Source organism: Hippocampus zosterae, chromosome 8 (genome assembly GCF_025434085.1).
Source record: "Hippocampus zosterae strain Florida chromosome 8, ASM2543408v3, whole genome shotgun sequence".
Lineage (NCBI taxonomy): Eukaryota > Metazoa > Chordata > Actinopteri > Syngnathiformes > Syngnathidae > Hippocampus > Hippocampus zosterae.
In genome coordinates this window covers 11,200,983-11,225,659 of record NC_067458.1, presented here as the reverse complement: position 1 = coordinate 11,225,659, position 24,677 = coordinate 11,200,983, and the positions used below count along the sequence as shown (strand labels likewise).

Genomic DNA, 24,677 nt, shown 5'->3' with positions numbered 1-24,677 from the left:
TAGTAATATAAATTTTAAGTGATGTCAGATCATGTTTTAATTGGTTGATTGTTTATAATATATGCATATAAATAAATGCATTTTGAAAAATTGTACCTGATGTAGCGGATTTGGTTGAGACTTCTTCGGACTCCAAAAATATACACATACCTTTGGTCACACCGTAAGTAATTTCTCATGGCCAATGTTCATTCTGTCTGCAGGCCACCAAGTTTAAAGTCCCTGCCAAATGACAATAAAAATGTCTTGTAAATTTCACACACCACAAAGAAGAGTGTCATCAGTAACACTGGCACATTTCAATTACTACACTTTTTTTTTTTAATCAGCAAATGCATGGAAAGTTGTGAAAAATCGTACGGCAACTGTCACCAAAAGTATTTGTCGAGGCCTGGAAATAAGACTGGCCGTCCGGGAAGCTCCCCATATTTCCCAATATTCACCACAACCATGGCTGAGTGTCTACAGGGGGAATGGTCTTCAACCACTGTCCCAAAGGCAGAAAGTGACAATCTTTGCCACTTGTCCGCAGTTGTCCAATGATCTTGGGGGGGCGGAGCATCTCTTGCTGGACAAGCAATTTTCCTGCTATCGTGGCCACGCCCTTTCCCCAAAAATCAGGACAACTGAAATGGTGAAAATGAGTGAATCCTCACAATGTTTTTCTCAGTCTATGCAACTGTTTTCAACAATGATCTTGCATCTTACATGTATCATGTATTTACTTTGTGAAAACAAATTCACTTTACAGTATCTTTAATTAAATGTAGAGCATTTTTCTTGCCCACTCCAGTAAACGGGCCATAAAATAATCTACTGGAGATTTAAAACTCTACTCACTGCTATAAACATCATGAGTATACAATATAATGATTGACAGTGTAAATAAGATAAATAAGATAATAGACTACTGGAACGCCATTAACACACCCAATGTCAAGTGTTACTGTACTCACGCAACTGATTGTATTTGCATGTGGAGGGCATAAATATCACATATCAGTAAGCATCAAAAACATCTGTTGTATTCTATTTACATTTTTCTGGGCAGGAAGCTGCAGTAATATAAAACCAATGTGAATTATAACCGATGAAAGGACAAGTACCTCACTGATTTAGTGCCCCTACAACAGGTCCTTGTGTAGGCGTTCTTTATTTGCCTGTTGTAAAAGGTATGTGCCCTTTGTTCCTTAACTGCCACTATAAATGCATAAAGGTGTGTTTTCCCCCTGTGCATTATTTTCAAACTCAGCTCAGTCAAGAGAATGGCCAGGAAGCGCATGTATGTTTTGTTTGGATTACTGATTTTCATTTCAATCCAGAGGACTGTCTCCGTTTACGGTAAACTTTTATCACATATTTTATGATAATACATGACAGGTGACTATTTCTATCTACAGGACGTTATAAAGACTTTCCAGTCAAAGAGTTGGCACAAAATTATTCTTCATTGTTTTTAATTATTGGAATCTTCCAAGTCCACATCTGGATGATACTCACTCACTGTTTCTTTCCTCTGTAAAGAGGAAGAGCTCCATGCCAGTTACTGGAACAACAAAGGGAAGCAAGCTCTTCACACTGCTCTCAACATTCATCCTAATCTCCACCAAGCCAAGAACACCATCCTCTTCCTCGGGGACGGTGAGTTGAGGGAAGACATTATCTTCCTAATTAAACAGCCTCTTTAAATTAGTAAGGTAATTATACGCCACTGGTTCATGGCAGTGAAAGTTTAATCACTGTGGTAGTAAAGCTCTCAAACGAAGTGATCAAATTCGTGAACTAAATGGCAAAAGGAAGGTATTATGGCCGAGGTTATGACTTCTGACTTGTTAGTCAAACTGCCGCGAGGGGGAAAAAATGTTCACAAATATTTTGACAGCAAAGGTGTTTTCTGTCTTAGACGGCACACATTTTGTATGAGTGTGTTCTGATGGCCTTGTACAGAACAGAAACATTGGGGTCAGTGTTATCAGTACTCCATATAAATCTGGCAGGATCTATAAAATGTATTGTCCCTATTCTATCCACTTGGGTCTCCATTAAGGGGCAATTAGAGGTTAAATGCTTATCCTACTTCTTCTTCCTATCGAATCTCAAATTGTATAAAGTATAAAGTATACGTGACTCTTACTGTTCATCCCTATCTGTATATTCGATGAGCCAAAGTCAGATTTATTGAAGAGTTCATGTGTGTTCATTTAGAACATAGCATCAGATTTACACATACATGCTGAGAGACACTATTTGCATTTTTATCAGTGGCTGTTGATAACATTGAACCATTCGATGAGAGTCGTATTCTTGAAAACAAGCATGGGAATAAATCCAACAAGTCCAACAATACTGCCCCATAGAAGGCACAAATATTTTGGAGCTTCGTGGGATTACTAAAGCGCTATGGCGATCTTGTGGTGTGGTTGTCGATGTTACTGAACCGACATTCAGGTTTCCCATCCAATTCTAGGTATGGGAGTAACAACAGTTACTGCTGCCCGCATTCTCAAAGGCCAAAATGCAGGACGGTCTGGCGAAGAGACCAGTCTGGTCATGGATACCTTCCCTCACCTGGCATTGTCTAAGGTCAGCAAATTCATTGTAACTCAAATTACAAATCACTACGCTGTTAATTTGGAGCAGATGTATTTATATTCAGGTGTAATTTTCACAAAGAGACACAAATAAACAAATTAATATTTTTTTTGCATGAAGCAGACCAACAGTCTTTGCACAAGCAAACAGAAATCAGAAGCAACAAAATAAGTCATAAAAATGAAAGACTGCATTCAAATTGAAAGAACAATATGTCACTCAATCCAGAGACAAAGAATGAATTTTAGGGAGGTAAATATAAATGTATGGAGTTTGCATGTTCTCCTCAGGCCTGTGTGGGTTTTCTCCGGGTACTGCGGCTTCCTCCCACAATCCAAAAACATGCATGGCAGGCTGGTTGAACACTCAAAATTGTCCCTAGGTGTGAGTGTGGGCGTGGACGGTTGTTCGTCTTTGTGTGCTCTGCGATTCGCTTGCAACCGGTTCGGGGTGTCCGCCAAGACAGCTGAGATACGCTCCAGCACCTCCCGTGACCCTTGTGAGGATAAGCGGATCAGAAAATTGAGATTCAGATCCAGATTTGACCTATAGCAGGCTGTGCATTTTTCATGCAAATGATGTGGTAACATTTTTCACTTAATGTAACATTGTTGAAACACTTTAGTCCTTATCTATTGCATGCCTGATACTTGTTGTTGCTCACCATCAGAAACTGATCAAGTCTCCGTGACCTGACTTTGTGATTAGACAACATTGCAATCTAATTAAGCTGACAGTTAAGAGATATTTGCGTTTGATTTGATATGTGAACGAAAACATGATTACTCTGACAGAAGAAAGCCTACAAGATGTGAATGTGTGTTTGTGTGTGTGTGTGTGCGCGTGTGTGTGTACGTAATACATAATGGTTAGTGTCGTAATTCTTAGCTGCAGCAACATTAGTGGTAAAGGTCAGGAGCAGAAGGGTTATTGAGGGAATGGTGACCCTCTTCATGGCTAGGTCGATGAGGAGGTAGTGCTGGTCTTGAAGGAGGAGGAGGAAGATGCGGTGGCCTTGGGGGGGGGGGGGGGGGTTGTATTATAAATAATGATGAGACCTAAAATCGCTCTCACCGCTCATTTATTAGTATTCCATCAGGGGAAACAAAAAAATATTCGGCCTTCGGTTGCACACACCTGCGGTCTCTCCATCTTAAATTCTTGTGCTGAATTTCGGGCTTTATTTCATTATCTACTGCAAATACTGTACTAAAGTTGAAGTACTATGGATAGATTTTTTTTAGAGATGTGAAAATATCATACAAGATACCATTTTAAACGTCAGTACCGGTTGAACTTGCTTTGCAAAAGCAACATGACGATGTGATGATTTTGTTGTTACGTTCTACCTTGCAGACATACAATGTAGACCAACAAATGCCAGATAGTGCTGGTACAGCCACTGCATACCTATGTGGAGTGAAAGCCAACTATGGCACGCTTGGAGTCACTGCTGCCACTCCAAGGTACAATTGCAGTGCCACCTATGGGAATGAAGTCAAATCTGTGCTTTATCGAGCCAAGCAAGCAGGTAACATTAATTTCTAATTCAAATGCACCAAACTGCACTAAATCCCTTCACTGCAAGTTTCATATTGGAAATTTAGAACCATGCTCCGAAACATTATGATACACAATATATTTATGACATAACACAGATGGCAGTGACGGGCTATTCATTTTGTACCTCGGCCTTCACTGGGGACTTAGCCGACTTAATCCACCCCTTAACACCACCACTGTCACGGAGCGATTGTAAAAACCATCAATATGTAAAAATGCAATCTAACAGCCCACAAGTGTCTCACATAATCATCTCATAAATGTTTATGTTAACGTGACATAAACACATAAACCACCAGATGTAAAGGTCATTAAATGTATTCAACTGTACAAATTGCAAAAGGTGTGTTTTGCTTAAAAAAAACTTGACTTACTGTGACCAACCAATCGGAGAATGGAAAAATGCTCACTTTATTGTGTTGAGGGCAAATTTTAAATCAGATTAGTTTAAATCTATTTGCCCCCGCCCCCCCCCCCCCCCCACCAAAAAAAAATCTAAAATCCGTATACATTAGCTAGGGTAAGCAGTCCAGCCGAGAGTTATGCTAAAAAAGGAAGAAAATGCACTTTTGGGAATATAATTAAAAGATCATGGAAATCAGGTTGTAAATGTAGGTTGGTGCTTCTGACGTATTTTGGCCCAGTGCAGAAGGCATTGCTGGCTACAATAACCCACCACTGCCAAACGGGTTAGTGGTGTACTGTACTTGCATGAATTAGGTGCACAAGGCGTGGGTGCAGTTCCCAATCAGTGACTGTTTCAAATGTCTAGTGTTCCAGTTTTGTTACTACCATTGATTTAAAAGTATTCAACTATCGTTTTCATCTGGCATCCGCTGTGCGGCATATCAGCAAACCATAAAAGAAAGGGAAGACGAAGAAAACAACACCACATTTACTCTATGTGTGGTCGTGTTTCAGTTTTTATGAGGCGGCAGATGGAAACTCAAACCAATATAATTACCCTGTATGCAGAAAACGCAAGAAAATAATTGCTGCACAGGCAACACGTCAGATCTTTTGAATCATCGCGCCACCCAAAATTGCACACACATGCAAGGCTGTTGGATATAGACGTGCTGTAAAGTTAAATGTCACTGTTATCTTAGTTGCATTTTGTGGGGGTGTTGCTTACATACTGTAGAATATATTTTTGCGTCTCTCTCTCTCTCTCTCTCTCTCTCTCTCTCTCTCTCTCTCTCTCTCTCTCTCTCTCTCTCTCTCTCTCTCTCTCTTTCTCTCTAGATAGATAGATAGATAGATAGATAGATAGATAGATAGATAGATAGATAGATAGATAGATAGATAGATAGATAGATAGATAGATAGATAGATAGATAGATAGATAGATAGATAGATAGATAGATAGATAGATAGATAGATAGTATTCAAAATAAAGCTTGCTGGTGTGATAATTTGGGTTGTTTAATTTTGATTATCATCCTGAAACAGTAATACTTTCCATCTTGCAGGTGATTGACTTGTGTAAAAAATTCAAATGAGTGCTTCTAATATTGTACTGTGATGCAGGAGACACAAACTAAAAATGGCTGGGGGAGGGAGGGTGTGTGTGTGTGTGGGGGGGGAGGGGGGGGGGGGTGACGGTGCACTGTGCAGTAAAAGGAGGATGTGGCAGCTAACAGGGCCCGGGCCCATTCATAACAGTGGCACCTTGTGGCAAATGCTGTCAACTTAGACTTTGTGATTCTCTCTTTTTTGACAAGGGGCTCCATATAACGGAATCAACAGCAGAGTACTACATCTTGATGTGACATGCAATGCAACACAACAATCAACTAATGCTAGGGGCTACTGCTATTAATAATCCTCTATTTGCCATGCTCAATGTAAGTTGGTTATTTGATTGACATATCAGACGGAATGGTGTATCAGAGGGGGGAAAAAAAGGCTAGAGAGGCCGATATTGTCTTATTGAGTATGCGCAGCTACATCTTCACATGACCACAACTTTTTTTTTTTCGTTTCAGGGAAATCCGTTGGGATTGTGACTACCACCCGAGTTCAGCATGCCTCTCCAGGCGCATCATACGCTCACACCGCCAACCGAGGTTGGTACGCTGACTCGGATCTCTCCCCCGAGGCTGTTGCGAACGGCTGTCGAGACATTGCATACCAGCTTGTTCACAACGTTGAGATCGATGTAAGTTTTCCAGCAGAGAACTTAGATTATTTCACTTTGAGGGTCTCTGGTATTTACCACTGCACCTTATTCATCATCATTTAGCTCAAGAGAACACTAATGCTGTTAAAACTGCTTATGTGTCATTTCAAGGTCATACTTGGTGGTGGTCGAGAGTACATGGTTCCCAGAGACATGCAAGACCCAGAATATCCCAGCGTTAAAGGAGATCGAAATGATGGACAAAACCTTATTGTGGAGTGGCTCAAGAATAAAAAGGTGAGGGGAGTATTTCACAAGTGTGTACACTTGAATAATCCGGTGCAACGCCCATGGCAAGTAAAATGTCTTAACATTATTTACCAGACAATCCGCCACTTCTGTAATGGGTTTATTTGTGTACTTTTCATGGTCAACAGAAGGCTAAGTATGTTTGGAACAAAAAACAATTTGATGATGTCAATCCTGCCAAAACAGACTTCCTAATGGGTAAGAATGGTTCCAAAACATCAAGCTTTCATTGTGCACTTTTGCCGACGATTCATTTATTACTCCATTCAAACTTGCCATTGAAACAGCTGCCGCCTTGCTTTAAGTAGTACTACTCTCACTGTCTTTAGGTCTTTTCGAGCCCAAGGACTGTAGATACGAGATAGAGCGCAACCCGTTAAGCGACCCATCCTTAACTGAGATGACCGAAAAAGCCATCAAGATTCTCAGCAGAAATCCAAAGGGATATTTCCTTTTCGTGGAAGATAAGTAGACTTTCTTTGACATCAGATATAACCACAAACTTTACATTCAATACATATCAAGGTTATATATGGGACACATTTGATATTTGTAAACATATTATGCCAGAAAGCTTTTTACAACCTGACCATTTACCGGTATTTGTTTTATTTCTTTTTTCAAGAAAAAATGGTAGAAACGTCACATAATTAGATTTTTCAGGCTCAAGATTGCTCACTTTTTATCACTGAATTTTTTTTTTAACACGTACTTTGTGTTATATTTTTCATCTGTAAGTTGGTTATCAACAGCTAGTTACATTTTGTCTCAGGACAATTATGATTTATCCAACAAGGGCATTGAGTTTGTATTTTGTGCATGCATTATTTGAAATGTCATTTATAATTTGTCATTTGTCATTTGTCATTTGAAAAGTAATTTGCCTTTGAAATTCAAGGGGGAGAATAGATCACGGCCACCATGCCGGCAGGGCCATAAGATCTCTCACTGAAGCTATTGAATTTGACCGAGCCATCGGGCGAGCAGCCGAACTTACAAATGAGCTGGACACGCTGACTATAGTCACTGCAGACCACTCACACGTTTTCACATTTGGTGGACATTCAGCCAGAGGAAACCCTGTTTTAGGTGATGCTTTTGCACCGTACAGTTCTTGAGTGGGAGAAACATCTTTCTGATACTTGTTTATCATGTGATCTACAGGGGTGTCGCGCGGAATCGCTGATGACAAAAAGCACTTTACTATCGCTGGATATGCAAATGGGCCAGGATACCAGTTTTTCAATGGAACTCGTCCAGATGTAAATGAGACCACTGCAAGTAAGTGGACTGCCAGCAGATCTTTTAGAGAGGACAAAGTGATATAGTAGCTCCATCTTGTGGAGTAACATGTGGCTCACTGGATCAGTGTTTCCCAACTTTTATTGAGCCAAAGCGCCTATTTCAAATGATAAACATCTCACAGCGCACCACCAAACCAATTGTCACAAAAAGTATCAATTGTGCATGGAACAATTATGATCGATCAACTTACAGGAAGCCATGGCTTATTCTGTTCATAAGGTCATACGTGGGGGCTCAAATGTATACATAGAGAATTTACACACGACTGAAGTGGTATGCACCATTCCTCCTTTCCTCTGAATTAAATTCAAATCTGCAAACACATCTATTCTTTTGTACTTCAATTGTGTCCTTGGTGCATGATATGCCATCAGTCCAATGTACGTGTATATTGTGATTTATCATTGAGGTTGAGACTAAAAGGTCTCTAAGAAACATCTGGAGACCAGTCAATCTAATCCACTATTTGTTTCTTCTTCAGTGGGTAAAGAGTACCGTCAACAGGCTACAGTCCCTCTGGATTCAGAGACTCACAGCATCGAGGATGTGGCTATATATGCCAAAGGTCCAATGTCCCACCTCTTCCATGGGGTCCAGGAACAGAACTACATTGCCCATGTAATAGCTTACGCAGCTTGTCTGCCGCCTTACGAGGACTGCAAACTCGACCATCCTAACCATGCTGCATCCGTCTACCCTAGCCTGCTACTCCTCCTCATTGGCCTAACTATTTTCTCCATCTCCTCATCATAATTGGGCCTGACATCACTTGTTGTTCCAAAAATATTATGGTTGGGCTACTTCCGAGTGGCAAAATCCACTAGCACAGGCATTTAAGTAATTTTATTTATTGACCTTAAAATTATTGTTTGTTGCAGATTCAAATTTGATGTTCAATGTGGCCTAACGCCATTGCCTTCAGTACATTGTTTTCAAGCAATGTTGTAATAACTTCTTAACATATTTTTAATATATATTAAAATATCTTATATTCATCCATTCATCCATTATACCGGAGGTGACTTTGGGCACGAGGTAGGTACACTCTGGACTGAAACCAGTCGAAGGCAACATGTCGAGAAACAACCATTTGACTCAAATTCACACCAAAGGGCAGTTTAAAACAGGGGTTAACAACCTTTTGAAACTGAGAGCTACTTCTTTGTCACTGCTTAATTGATTACTTAATTTTATACACACTTTTGAAATGAACAGATTTGCTAAAATTACCTTTAATTCTTATGAATAATTAATGATATTCATCTATTTATGTACGTGTGTGTGCATGTGTGTGTGTGTGTGTGCATGTGCATGTGTGTGTGTGTGCGTGCGTGCGTGTGTGTGTGTGTGCGTGTGTGTGTGTGTGTGTTTATGACTTCTCACAATAATTGTCAACAAGGATTTAAGGTACAAACCAGGTAAATAGAAATATGCAGCACTGGAGAAAACCCACACAAGTTAGTGGAGAACATCCCAAATTCCCCATGTAGCCCAGATTCAAACCCCCAACCACAGAAGTGGGAGATGGAAGTGTTAACCACTTGACCGCCGTGCTGCCATTTCAGACTCTTGTAAATGGCATGCCATTCAGGGCGCTTACGAGCAGGGGGCGGGGGGGGGGGGGGGGGATCAGAATGAAGGCGGAGGATAAAAATGACTGGAGTTCATAAATAGAGACCACCACACCACTGCCATTATAGTTTTAACAGTTTTAGCGGCTGCTGATTGATGTACTACTACTGATGTACTATTTGGTAAGTGTTTGGCAGAGTTGTCAAAATGAAAAAAAAAAGTTGAATGAGGACTCTGGCGAGCATTATTTCATTATTCATTTAAAGGAAACAAGATTAATGAGTAGAATATTGCGTGTGTGAGTGTTAATGTACTAAAAACAAACAAAATAAGATGTAACGTTGCAACCTCCAGTCCGGGAGGTGGCGGTAATGCGATTAAACGTTGGTAGGCGGAGCGTGCCATTCGAAACGTCATCAAAAGGGAGGGTCCTTTACCTTTGGAGGGAAGTTTTGTATCCACTGTAGTCGAAAATAATAGACAAAAAGTTGCCGTGTAATCGACTTCAAAGGTGTAAGACAAACCGCATTAAATTTGATCGAGGTGCATCGCAATATTGAACTGCTGAATGCTTTTGCCGATCACCGTGTTGCATTATGCCGATCACTGTGTTGCATTATGCACACATCACACCCAAACGCAACTCTTTAGGTTTCTGGGTTAGCATGTTCGCTGCAGTCGTATTACCTCGATCGTGTTGCTGCAAGGATGTAAATAATCCAACCGTGCAGACCCGACTAAAGGAGAACCGATTTATGTTTTGAACGAATGTGGCCATGGATGAGAAGAGAAGATTGGAAAGTCAGCTCTGTGCAGCAGTGAACAAGGGAGAACCTCGGTGATGTATATGATTCTTTTGTTGACACAATGCTTGTGTGGCTCGACTTCGATTCGGACAAATATTTTGTACGTCATATTGCTGATTTTTACGTATCCGTCGCCTTCGTCAAAATGCACTTTTGGGTGACGTTTCATAAGGTTAAATGGAAGGTATGTCGGCAGGATACTTATTCAATTGGAATTTCTGTTGGAGGAAAATGTATCGTGTTGGCTGTGCTGCTACAATGTGCATGTCAAAAATGATTCGACTTCCATCATCCTGTCCGAAAAAGCAAAACAACACAGCACGTGACATGATGTGGAGTATTTGTCGGTAAGAGCGTAATCACAATCTTGCTTCGCTGTGCATTTTAATCTGATAGAAATGCTGCATTGTCGTTTGACGAAATGTGGGCGTTTAATGTTGTTAATGTTACGAAGAGTTCATTTTTTTGTAGATGATGAAGCTCATGGTTGCCACACCAGTTTTAAAAAAAGGTCGTTATTTAAAGTTTCACGAAATGACGTGATAACATTGCCTTCTGCATTCAGCATGACAAAATTAATTAATTAATTTCTACCGGTTCAGGTGACTGGTGGTCACACATAGACCTGTATTATACACTCTACCTAATATACATGGTTCCAGAAATGTGAAGCCAATTACCTGGAGAAAACGGTTGTAGTACATCTCCATGGAGATGCAAAACATGAATATCCATCCATCCATCAATTTTCCGATCCGCTTATTCTCACAAGGGACGCAGAGGGTGCTGGAGCCTATCCCAGCCGTAGGCAGTAGACGGGGGACACCCTGAACTGGTTGCCACACTCACACTCACACCTAGGGACAATTTGGAGTGTTGAATCAGCTTGCCATGCATGTTTTCGGAAATTGGGAGGAAACCGGAATACCCAGAGAAAACCCACACAGGCCCCGGGGAGAACATGCAAACTCCGCACAAGGAGGCCGGAGGTGGAAGTGAACCCGGTACCTCTGCACTGGACTCACGCTAACCACTGGACCACCAGGCCGCCCAGAGCATTAATAGCAAAGCATAATTTAACTTGTAGTCAGTTTTATTCATTTATTATTACATTAATTTGGTTATTCGAAATAACTTCACGTCACACAACGTGATACCCGCTGACTGTGTGGTGAAATCAATGAAATGCATTGAATAGAAGATGTTCCCTTATTTATATAAATGAAAAAAATCATGAGGAAGGTTTGCTGGAGGTCAAAATGTCTTGTGATGCACCACCACCACCACAACAACAAGTGGCTCGAAATCAGCAATCTTTGTTGTTTACACTCACCTCGAACGCTTGGAGGCCGAATCTGGCACAGTCTGAGTGGCATAAATCCGAATTTCTACCTTCCTCGAATGCTGCAATAAAGGTTGCATCCAGGAACATTTCCTAAGCATTTGTAGAGTCCGAACGAGGGGCGCCGCGTGGCACTCCTGGCGACACCAGGAAAGAAGCGCATAACCCGCTCTACGTTCCTCACTGATCACTGTAGTACTGGATTGGTCTCGCCAATCTTCATTAAAAAAAAAAATCCTGAGTATGCACTGTCAGAGACAGTAAAAATGCCTTCGATTCCGAGGCGGGACAGAGACCTTTAAAAAGTGATCTCGAGACCAATCTTGAAATATAGTATTTAAATTATAATACAATATATAATATATATATATATATATATATATATATATATATATATATATATATCGAGCGGCTGGATAGCTCAGTTGATAAGGCATCGGTTTGGCATACGGGAGACGGTGGTTCGAATCCCGCTTGGGGCAAAAATGAGCACATAACACCATCCAGTGTGGGTCCTTGGGCAAGATCCTTCACGCTAATGCCTACCTCATACAATGATGAGAGACAATAAAACGAATGACATGCCGGCTCAGACGTCGCCCGGCCAAACAAGGTCTGCGTCAGGTGCTGGGGAACCAGAGCACCTTGATGAAAAATGGGCTACTGGAACAAAGCGGAGATGGGCGAGAGGCGATAACATGGCTCTGTTGGAATGCTACTACTCAAGCAACCCTAGTCAGAGGGGTTACATGCAGAGAATGTGGGCTGAATGGTTACTTCGAAACCCACAGTCACGGTTGACCGCGAAACAACTAGTAGCTCAGTGTTCCAACATCCACAAACGGCAACTGCTGTCACAACTTGAGATTGATGAGGTACAACGCAGGTTCCATGGTGAAGGGCCCCAGGCTGCCAGATCAGAGGAGGAGGTCATACAAGAGATTGGGAGGCAAGCCCCAATGAATGCAGATGATGAGATTGGGTGGCCAGCCCCAATGAATGAAATGCTGAGCGAGGCAGCAACTGACCTGAAAGCTAAGATCATGGCGAGAATGAAAGCTGGGCAACCTAGAAACCGATTACAACGGCTATGTGAAGTACCATCTGAAAGTCTCATAGAAAGTGTGAATGCAGCACTGAGGGCGATCCCTACCGTAACGATCACAGAAACCAATGAGCTTATATACGCTTCAGCATCAGTGATCCTGGAGACTCTGGGCTATAAGAGCAACCATGGAAGCCATGAGATACGTTACCCACCATGGAAAAGACGGTTGGAGGCTAAGATCAAGGCGGCCCGGAAAGATGTGAGTCAATTGACGGAGGCCCAGAGAGGTGTGATGAAAAGGCCGATACCCGAGAGGTACATCCAGATGACCATACCTGAAGCACTCGAAACTGCCAAACAAAGGCTCCAAGCCTTGTCCAGTCGCCTAAAGCGGTACACGAAAGAGAATGAGGCCAGACGAATAAACAGGCTGTTCGCAACACAACCTGCGAAAGTGTACGCTCAGTGGCAGGGTCCTAACAACAGAGCCGACCCACCAAGACTGGAAACTGAAAGGTACTGGAAAGGCATATGGGAGAAGGAGGTTGCACATAACAGCAGTGCACAATGGCTGGTGACCCTGAGAGAGGAGCACAGCAACCTCCCTGAACAGAACCCAGTTACCATAACAGTGGCAGACATACAGGAAAGAGTCTCAGATATGAAGAACTGGACAGCACCAGGCCCGGACATGGTCCACACCTACTGGCTAAAGAAACTCACAGCACTCCATGAGCGCCTAGCAGTACAAATGAACCAGCTGCTGAGGGATGGGACTCACCCAGAATGGCTAACCGAAGGGCGAACGATCCTGATCATGAAGGATCCCTCGAAGGGTGCAGTTCCATCCAACTATCGGCCAATAACCTGTCTCTCCACAACATGGAAGCTCATGTCAGGCATCATTGCGGCTAAGATAAGTGGACACATGGATCAATACATGAGCGAAGCACAGAAGGGCATTGGTCGAGATACTAGAGGAGCCAAACATCAACTCCTGGTTGACAGAACAGTCGCACACAACTGCAGGTCCCGACGTACCAACCTGTGCACAGCTTGGATTGATTACAAGAAAGCCTATGACTCGATGCCACATACATGGATCACTGAATGCTTGGAGTTGTATAAGGTGAACAGGACCCTAAGAGCCTTCGTTGCGAACTCGATGAGGATGTGGAAAACCACACTTGAAGCCAAGGGCAAGCCACTTACCCAAGTGTCCATCAAATGTGGCATATACCAAGGTGATGCACTCTCCCCACTGCTGTTCTGCATAGGACTGAACCCCCTAAGCCAAGTAATCACCAAGACAGGCTATGGATACCGCCTCAGAAATGGAGCTACAATCAGTCACCTCCTCTACATGGATGACATAAAGCTGTATGCTAAGAGCGAAAGGGACATAGATTCCCTGATCCACACAACCAGGATCTACAGCAGCGACATCGGGATGTCATTCGGGCTTGAGAAATGTAGTCGGATGGTGACTCAGAGAGGAAAGGTAGTCCGCACTGAAGGGGTCTCACTCCCAGAAGGAACAATAGCAGACATTGAGGACAGCTACAAGTACCTTGGTATACCACAAGCCAATGGCAACCTCGAACTGGCAACAAGGAAAGCGGCTACGGCCAAATACCTCCAGCGAGTGAGGCAAGTCCTAAGAAGCCAGCTCAATGGCAAGAATAAGACCCGGGCAATAAACAGTTATGCCCTGCCAGTGATCAGATACCCTGCAGGAATAATAAGGTGGCCAAAGGAAGAGATTCAGACCACGGACGTTAAGACCCGAAAGCTCCTAACCATGCATGGAGGGTTCCATCCCAAATCCAGCACCCTGAGACTGTACGCAAGCCGAAAGGAAGGAGGCCGGGGACTAGTGAGTGTGAGAGCCACTGTCCAGGATGAAACATCCAAGCTCCATGAATACATCAAGGAGAAGGCTCCAACAGATGACGTACTCAGAGAATGTCTCAAACAATGGGGAACAGAAGATGAGGCGCTGGAAGAGGGACCATCATGGGAGGACAAGCCCCTACACGGGATGTACCACCGGACCATAACTGAAGTGGCTGATCTCAAGAAGTCCTATCAGTGGCTAGAGAGGGCTGTGGCCTGAAGGACAGCACAGAGGCACTCATCCTGGCTGCTCAGGAACAGGCCTTGAGCACCAGAGCCATCGAGGCCCAGATATTCCACACCAGACAAGACCCAAGGTGTAGGTTGTGCAAAGAGGCACCTGAGACGATCCAACACATAACTGCAGGGTGTAAGATGCTGGCAGGGAAAGCCTACATGGAACGCCATAACCAGGTGGCTGGCATAGTCTACCGAAACATCTGTGCGGAGTATGGACTGGAAACCCCAAGGTCAAAATGGGAAACACCTCCGAAGGTGGTGGAGAATGACAGAGCGAAGATCCTGTGGGACTTCCAGATCCAGACTGACAAGATGGTAATGGCGAACCAACCAGATATCGTGATCATAGATAAAGGGCAGAGGAAAGCCGTTGTAGTGGATGTAGCGGTCCCAAGTGATGGAAACATCAGGAAGAAGGAACATGAGAAACTCGAGAAATACCAAGGGCTCAGAGAGGAGCTAGAGAGAACCTGGAAGGTAAAGGTGACAGTCGTGCCTGTGGTGGTCGGAGCACTCGGGGCAGTGACCCCCAAACTAGATGAGTGGTTGCAACAGATCCCTGGAACAACATCGGACATCTCAGTCCAGAAATGTGCAGTGCTGGGAACAGCAAGGATACTGCGCAGAACCCTCAAGCTTCCTGGCCTCTGGTAGAGGACCCGAGCTGAATGAGGGACGGACACCACCCGAGGGGTGAGATGAGGATTTTTTTTTTTATATAATTATAATATTAATTTAAATATAAGTTTGATGAAATGTCAACAGCAAATTAACAGGCATGAAGTCTTCTAGCTATAGGCTGCGCTTCACTCCATTTGTTTTGGGAGTAAACATGTAATTACAGCATGAGACATTTACACTTTCTATTCTACAAAACCTGAGGCAATCATTTTAATTATAATTTTGTGCTCAAGCCCAACTTCATGAATTACAGATAGTTAAAGGCGAAAAAAAAAGATTTGTGTCTCAGGAAATGTGCGTGGGACAAGAATGTCACTGTGTTACTACAGGCCCTAATGCGCATCTGGATGTATCACCCAAAACAATTAGTTAATTTTGATATGGTTGAGTTGCGTCCTCTCTGACTAAGTCTGAGAAATTGTCTCTTCCTCCACAGATCTGTGCAGCTACTTCTCTCCCAGGGTGCAATCCCTGACCTTGTGGGGAAAAAGGGGGTGGCTGCCATACATTTGGCTGTCGGCAAAGAAACCGAAAAGAACATGCGTTGCTTGAAACTGCTATTGCAAAATGGTGCTGATCCGAATGTTAGGTGAGTGACACATGCCGCTTGTATGTTGGGGCCCACCTTTTGCGATTTTTGAACATAGTCAAATTTATGTATAGGAAAGAAAGTCATGCAAAAGAGAAACTGTAGATTTGACAATAAACACTTTTCTTGATGAATTGATTGAACATAAATGTGTCATTTGACACTATTTTGTTCAGTGATGATAATTCATGGCAATATTTGACAAACATTTCGTATCTATAATTGCTATGTATAGCAATTGAATTGTTAATGTCTGAACACTTCCACAGTGGATATTAAAATGTGAATTCCATGATAGATTGACACTTCATACATACGCTGCGGTAATATGTTTCAGGTCATCACAGAGTGTTCCCTCCTCCCTTGTTTCCCACTCAGGACGGAATTGAAGCATTTAACGAAGCAGAGGGAAAATTAAAGCTTTCCCGAGAGGAGTCCACTCTGATGATTCCCCCCCCCCCCCCTTTCCTTAAATATCTGGAACAGTCAGTATTACGGGCATATTGAGTTAGCATTCAGTGATATCCATAACATTTAGACATAAATGGGCCATTCGCTTGTTTGCCTTTAAATATGTTGTACTGAAGCACAACATGCTACGATTGCCTCATAAATTACAAATCTACTTATTCCAAGCCTTGAAAGAAAAAAAAAGTTTTGCTGTCTTTCTCCTAGATCATCAGAGGGCCTAACTCCCCTTCACGTCGCTGCAATTTGGGGATGCTATCAAAATCTGAAGTTGCTTTTGATGAATGGTGGGAACCCCAACATTAAAGATAACGTAAGGTCTACCGAATGTATATTTGGCCACAGAATGTACCCGCAGTTTATCTTAAAACACTTCTTCATTCATGCAGGAAGGAAATACACCAGTGCGCCTTGCAGAACTGGAGGACAACAGAAGGTGTGCTCAGCTTTTACAAGAGTATGTATACAGTTGTGCGGGCACGGGAGAGGAGGACCTGCCTCAATTCAAATACTGTAAGATCTTTTTGGAAAATGGAAACTTACCAAAAATACAGTCTGTTTGTTCACCACTCTACTACAGTGCATTACACTATCAAGCAGTGATTCGCAAATGGTAGGTCACACATCCGTTTTAGGTGGGTCATGGACAGCTGCAAAAATGTTTTAATCTATTCTCATTTTGATTCTGCTGGTAACGTGCAGAATCGAAATGTAACATGTTAGGTAAGTAATTATTATTTAGTAAACAAATACAGTGCAGCTCAGCCTCTGGCTCGACGCTCCCATGGCCAACAATATGCATTTGGTGGTAGACTATAATTCTTTGAAACAGTGCGTGTGCGCATTCATGTACGAGCAAATACGGGCAAACTGACAGGCACGAGCGTGAGGTTGGTAAACCAACACTGACACACATTGAACATGGGCGACAAGTCAATGTTTATCATACCATTCAGAGTCAGGGTTTGATGAAATAAAATGCACACGAACCAATCTTGGCCAAAACCCTCATATTACAAGCAGGAACAAAAAGTAAGAAACAACATTTAGGTGAAGTTGATTTCCTCAATAATGCCTCTTTCTTTGCCGCGTGTTTGCATTTGTCAACTGCATCTTTTGTACTGATTCTCTATCCAGTAACCAATTACAATGATCACTTGTCACAGATGGACGATGTCAATTTACGGTTTGAATCTGGCAAAAACTGCTCGCTGGTCGACAGCTCATTTTTACAAGTCGTATCGCACAATGACTCCAAAAAGATATGACAGTCTTTTGTTCTCCACCAAACTGGTCACCTTTATCGAAAAGCAATTGCTAAAAAGATGTTTTTATGACAGAACTTTACTCAAAAACACAAAATACATTAAAAACATGTCTTCATTATCATTATTTATTTTGTAAGGAACACAGTTTGCCATTAGATAACAGCAGCAATAAGCACAAAACACAGCACCAACAAAGTCTCATTAGATTGTTAAAAAAGGAGCTCTGCTGTGATATTTATCAGTTTTCTCTTCATCTTGTATCTCCTCTTAGCGGTATATTCCGACTGCACGGACACATCTTGCTTCCCTGACCGTGGCTACAGCTTCACTTCCCAGTCATCTCTGATAAGTGACCTTGGTGAAGTCCCTTTAAGCAGCACAAGGCGGTCTTCATTTTTTAACCGTTCAAACATAAATGGAAGGACATCTTGCAAAGCAATCAGGTGTAACAGAGTCTTGGATGGAGACACTGAAATGCAAGATAATCCAAACTCCGGCACCTTACACTGGCCGTCTGAAGAGGCCTCCTTTTTATCAAGCACAAGGGTGTCCACAGCGGGACCCACAATACCATTTCCAAAGGGAAATGATCTGTTTGCTGATAAGGATGTGCTCTTGTCAGAGGGAGCTGTACTCAATATACCCACAGCAGATGGACAAATTGCTACTGCCAAAATCAACTTGCCTCCCAGATTTCTCTCTAGACGAGCAAACGGTAAAAGTGTCAGCTTCTGTGATGTTGATGAATATTTTCCTGTTTTCACTTCTGAATCTCCGAAAAAGACGGCGGCCGTTGAGGATACGCAGGGTGATGGCAGCATGTCTTTCAACCTTTCGGAGTATTCTGGCTTTCTAGATCCAGAACGTTTGGCAACAGTTCTCCCGCAACAGGGCATAGATGTCACCTCACCAGACCATGTCTTTGTTTTTTGCCGGGAAAGTAGTGAAAGTAGAGGCGACGACTTGGAGAAAACAGTCATCAGTCACTGTGCTTCGGAAGACGACGATAAAAAGGGGGATGAGTTTGTAAATGAAGCTCTACGGAAGGTCAAAGAACAGCCGGCACATCCAAGTAAGCCCAGCAGTAGCAGCGGAGGCAGCAGTAGTTACGGTAGTTGTGAGAGTGACCATTACGCCAGCGCGCTGGATATTTCCGTGCCCCCCAAACGGCTTTCTTTTTCTGAACAAACTACCAAACGCCCCGAAGGAGACGTCCCACAAGCTCAAAGTGAACCCCTGGTTGATGTTTTTGAACTTGATAAACCCAAGCTGACTGAGGATAATTATCAAAGGACTAATGTGGTTAAGGCTCGCACTGATCCTGATGTAATTACTTTAAGTGAGGAAAACTACCTGTTTGAGGACATTCAAGCAGATAATCCACCAGAAGGCAAAGAAACATTTACACCTAGTCCATTCGTCACAGGCCGGACAGAGTCGAGGCTTAGCCGCTGCTCACTTAGAAATAGCACAACCCCTGAGAGCCTCTTTCGCACTTCTTGCCTGTTTGAGGAGACGCTTCCTAAACCGGTGCGAACTCGGCACACAACTCCCAGATCTCAGAAAAACAACTACAGTTCGCCACGTTCTCTATGTTTCATACCGTCCAATTCAGATAATGGCACAGCACCTGATTCGTTGTGCGGAGATTATTCAGCCACTCAGTCCAGCACCCTCGGAGCAGGTTCATGTGTGAGATCGAGCCAAGCTGATACCCTCATCCTTCCCAAAAGCATCTGTAGCACATTTGCTGAGTCACAGACTCTTTGTGATACTGTTATCTTAGAGGAAAATCACGAATCCTCAATGGATTCCTACGAAAGAAATCTTGCAGAGGTCATCCAGGCTCTACAAGGACAAGAGGTCGGACTTTCTGAAGGTAAGGATTTTTTGACAGATGACGTGACAAGTACAGATGAGGCAACAAAGAAGGCAAACAATTTTCCCGAAGTAGCTTGCCAACAGCAAGATGACGTCTGGATCACAGGGGACACTAGCTCGCATACAGAATCTGTCTCGTCTTCATCCAGCTCCAGCTATTTTTCCCCAAGGAAGTCAAGGGAAAGCTCAGATCTTCCATGCACGCCAGGTACCGGATGCACTCCTAGATACAGCATGAGTCTGCTATCGGCTCACCGCAAGTCACAGCACCTGGCCAACCTGTCTTACACTCCTGGGGGGCGTCCGCACATTGAGAATTCAGATGAACCGGTGGAGTACCTTTACACTGATACGGAGCAGGGTCACAAACTGATTGAGGCCCACATTCCACCTACCGCTAATACCTCGCACAGCTCCAACATCAGTACCACGAGCAGGGAGGAGACCATCCTCTATGACTGGCGCTCCATGCAGACCAATACTGCAGACTGCAAAGAAAACCAGAAGCCACTAGAAGGCCCCAATGACAAGAAAGCCAATGAGGTTAAGTCTAAGTTGTTGCTGGAGACGGAAGGGATGACCGACAAGGAGCTCAGACGGAGGCTCATAGAGATGGGAGAAAGTCCAGGAGCCATTAGTCGTCGAACCAGGCCAGTCTACATTCAAAGGCTGCGCCGCTTGTTGCATGGGTCTAACTCGAAACCATCACAGCACCAAGATGAAGTAGAACAGCCACAAACAGGTATCAGAAGTGTCAGACTTAAAGATATTCAGTTTCATTTATTTGAGCTATCCTAATCATCTTGTTTTTGGATCCCTCTTTCCATGTGCAGGATGTGGAGGTTATAGCGCAGAGCTGAATTTGGCCCTGCGAATGTTCAAGCTGCCCGACTGTCAGGATGATGAGCAGGCCTTGTGCAAACAATTTGATCAACCAGATCAGAACAGAAAATGGAGAGAGGGCAATATCAAGTCCAGCTTCAATTACCTGCTGCTCGATCCAAGGTGATATTCAAGATTCATGTTCTAAAGCCAGACTGCAATTTTTACCATGTGCTAAAAGGCAAGACATCGTGTGTGATCAGATTTTTTTTTCCTTCCATGTGCAACCTCTTTTGCCATTTTACCTGAATTTATTGAAGTAACAAAATGGCACTGATTTATTTAATTTTGAACAGCTTTTTTTTTCTCTCCCTCTGTCAGAGTGACCAAAAATCTTCCGTGTCGTAGTCACGCCATGACCCCACAGGACTGTTTCCAGACATTTGTCAATGGCATTTTTTATGTGGGCAAAGGAAAACGCTCACGTCCTTACAGTCATCTTTACGAGGCCTTGGAGTACTACAAAGGCGATAAGACTTCAAAGGTGAAGTTTAACAATTACTCCGATGCGTATAATTGCATATTGAATCATTTCACTAATCTAAAATGTTGAGTACATTATATGCAGGAGTTAAAAGGTGGCTGACACTTTCATTGCTATTCGAAATATAAATAAAATACAACATGGATTTAACTTTTTTTTTTTTTGGCAACTATATGATAGAAACTCTGCTCCAAAGTGCAGCAAATACTTCAGATATGGAACGCTGAGCAGGGGGTCATCTCACTGCATTGCTTCCAGAACGTCATTCCTGTGGAGGCCTACACAAGAGAGGCCTGCATGGTAGAGGCCATTGGTAAGTGAAAGAAGAAACTGTTTTCTGTTTAATGTGTGACATAATCAAGATTTCCATTGTATGTCCTTTGCTGATAATTCTTAAGAGGTTCTTGGTGTCGGGTAGTGTCCGTTAGGATGGGGATTTGTGAAATCACCGAAGGTACTACGGAAGTGACTAGAATGTAGCTGTCGTTTTGGTGGGGAAAAAAGTCAAGGTTACTCTCACGTCATATGCAAATCATACCGCATCAAGCAGTTATGAAATCCAGTTTGTCAACCCCCCTCCTTTCCTAACGCTATTCGTATCACAGGATTGAAGATGCTCACCAACCTGAAGCGCGGAGATTTCTATGGTGTGGTGTCCAATTGGCAGCTGAAGAAAAAGCGCGAGCTGGGTGTCCATCTGCTCTACAGGGCCATGCAGATATTCCTGGCTGAGGGTGAGCGACAGCTCAGACCAGCAGACATAAGACAGTGAGGAATGAAGAGAAAACATCTTGATACAAACTCAAACTCAACAATTTGCGATTGCGTTTCATCCTGATGGTTCCTGAACAAGAGCTGGAATTACTTACAGCGCGGGTACCACTCTGCAGAGTGCAGACCGTGATTTGTGATCAAGTGTGACTGCAAAAATGTCAGGAAAAGCCTCATCGAACATCTGAACGTTATTTGGGCTTAATTAGAATTCCTTTTCTGGAAGTAGGTGCAGGTGTGGGCTGACTCACATGAAAACATGACTTTGAATGTAATTGGTGAAACATAGCCACATTTCCAGTTATTTAGAGGGCATGTACGTGCAACCACATTATCTCAGTTGTTTATTCTTCCTCTCTGAGAAAGGTTTCATTTCTCTTCACGTGGGTGGTACAGTTCATAGATCACATTCATGGTCGGGAAAAAAAGTTTTCAAATGAGATATCTTTGTTCCCATTTAGTTTTATGTCACAAACATGGCGTTTGCTCAGGAGTGTGAGTAGCTTTTTAAAATCATGTGTATCATAGTTTAAAATCATGTGTATCATACTTTCCTCCCAGTGGGATAGGTCTAGCATTACTATTGACACTTGCTTCTTTATTATTTCATACTAAAGTAGTTGCAAGGGTGGGGCAACATTTCTCTTTGTCTTTTAGCAGGTGAGTAAAATGGTTGTAAAAAAATATTAATTTTGTTAAATTTGCTGAAAATTACAAATGTAATTGTTTTATTACAATAAGGTTTGCATCAACCACTTGTTTTTCATAATATTGATTGAAATGCAGAATTCCACCTTTGGGGGAAACAGAAATGACAACCATGGTCTAACTTTAATAGTCAAACTGCCCATATTATCACGGTGGCTTACTGTAATATTAAACAAAGCTTTTCAAAATACAACCTCGGCCATGAACACGTATCTTTAGTACACTACCATATTTTAATGTTGGTATTTTTGGTGGTACTTGGGAGAGACATGTTTTTCTTTTCGAGGGCACTTGGGATAAAAACCCACCACTGAGATAGTGTATCAACACAAAGTTACGAATTGATTTTACCTGTACGTAGATTGAACAAGCTTAAGTCCGCATAGCCTTTTCAACATATTTATTGAAACATATTTGCAGAGTTCGGCTTATGTGAATCTCAGTCATAGCGCATCATCACTCGGACTTAAGTCTTGATTCCATTCCCACAATTAACCCTCCAAGGATATAGACACACACTCATGTACTGGTTCGCTGGTTAGAATGCTGCATGATCTTCCAACCATTTCAGTAATTATGTTACATGGGCAAAGTTTTTTTTCTCTCCAATATTAGAGTAGATTTCATCGTCTTATTCACACAGCATGAATTCATTACATAAAAGTTAACTAAGCTAAAAGCGATGATAGCCAGTCCCTCCCACCCCCTCCAGCCCGCCCTGACAGCACTTGGTAGCTCCTTCAACCAGAGACTGTTACACCCGCGCTGCAAGAAGGAGAGATACCGACGCTCGTTCCTACCGACTGCTGTCAGCCTGCTGAATAAAAATAACAACAATAATAATAATAATCATTAAATGATGTGAAAGAGAATTGTAAATAGCACTGCGATTTATCCATTTTGTGTTTATATTGCACTTAATTGAATGGTGTTTGTTGTTGTTTTTCTTCTTTCTACCTACATTCTTGCTACTGGAGGCTGTAATTTTCCACAGTGTGGGACAAATAAAGGATATCTTATCTTAAATCACTAGTTATATCAGGGTTATTACAGAAACACTGTCATTTGCTTGAATCGCTAACAAGCTCCATCAACCTGAGGGGGAAAAAAAAGTAAAATTATGTTTCCATTCAATGACAGCAATACAACTTGACCGTATAATCATCTTACAAACAAGAGTTTTGGATAGTTGTAGACGTATTGGTTGAAGTGTAAAATGATTTGTTTCATGATCTGACTTTGATTTGTATGTTGTGCCACTGTATTTTTGGGGTAAGCGCTCACCATGTAGAAACATCGCGGTCCTTGAAAAATGTTTTACTACTATGTATTCAATATGACACATTGGCACAGATGGCAATAGGAGTGTTTATTTAGATAAGATTGTTGAACTGATATAACAGTCTTCAACCCTACTGATTGTATTGTTTAATAATTTGAATAGTGTGATGTCATGCATAATAAAGACATACTGTACTGTCAGTACTTCATGGTTTTTTTTTTTGCCATGACGAGGATTGTAAAGAAGCATTCTTTTCATTATGATTACCAATTGCATTCCGTCCATCATGATTTTGGACTTTAAGCTTCAATATTTTAATTAGCATTTTTTTATTTATATATACTGTATATATAAAAAAAAAGCAAAACAGGACCCCAACTGTGAGTGATTTTCTTGTGCAAACATTTTATCATTTTTACCTTGAACCCATAGCAGGTATCACATTACAGGCAGGTGTACTGTATATCACATCATCATGTACTACTATAAATACAATTTTCATTGATATTAACGAGCCTTAGTATGGGTGTTTATAACATGACATTTTTATATGCACAAAAGTGTCATACCTTGTCATTTAAAATATTTAATATAATGTTGACCTTGTTTGCTAGCCATTCACATGGAGTGTTCTCCCTTGAACTAATGCAGGGACAAATCAAATAATTGATTTTATTGTATGATCAAGATCAACTATCGCAAGTTATTTTTTTAATGCATTGTACTGTAAAATGTCTTGACTTACATCAACTTACATACAAATAAAGGTTATCTTATCACAATAGTGTCATTTTAAATAGAATCTCACGCAACTGTACACATGATTTTTCAACAACAATTTAAGGTATTACTGTGATTGCAAATTTTA

The 24,677-nt window shown here is 42.1% G+C and overlaps 2 protein-coding genes across 3 annotated transcripts; both read left to right on the top strand.

Moving 5' to 3' along the window:
• The first annotated feature begins 1,213 nt into the window (after window positions 1–1,213).
• On the top strand, window positions 1,214–9,123 carry LOC127606323 (alkaline phosphatase-like). Its single transcript, XM_052074569.1, has 11 exons — window positions 1,214–1,341; window positions 1,525–1,641; window positions 2,468–2,583; window positions 3,949–4,123; window positions 6,144–6,316; window positions 6,449–6,574; window positions 6,715–6,784; window positions 6,916–7,050; window positions 7,484–7,675; window positions 7,751–7,867; window positions 8,373–9,123. The coding sequence occupies exons 1-11, from the start codon at window positions 1,266–1,268 to the stop codon at window positions 8,642–8,644; spliced, it is 1,569 nt and encodes a 522-aa protein (XP_051930529.1). The 5' UTR covers window positions 1,214–1,265; the 3' UTR covers window positions 8,645–9,123.
• Window positions 9,124–9,895: 772 nt separating this feature from the next.
• ankle1 (ankyrin repeat and LEM domain containing 1) lies at window positions 9,896–24,181 on the top strand. 2 transcript variants are annotated; one of them, XM_052074486.1, is made up of 9 exons: window positions 9,896–10,301; window positions 15,913–16,065; window positions 16,741–16,846; window positions 16,923–17,046; window positions 18,073–20,424; window positions 20,516–20,687; window positions 20,886–21,048; window positions 21,229–21,361; window positions 21,654–24,181. In XM_052074486.1, exons 1-9 carry the CDS (start codon window positions 10,240–10,242, stop codon window positions 21,818–21,820), a joined length of 3,432 nt encoding a protein of 1,143 aa, XP_051930446.1. In that variant the 5' UTR covers window positions 9,896–10,239; the 3' UTR covers window positions 21,821–24,181. The 2 variants fall into 2 exon arrangements, with proteins under 2 accessions (XP_051930446.1, XP_051930445.1); XM_052074485.1 differs by lacking the exon at window positions 9,896–10,301 and adding an exon at window positions 10,408–10,616.
• The last annotated feature ends 496 nt before the right edge of the window (window positions 24,182–24,677 follow it).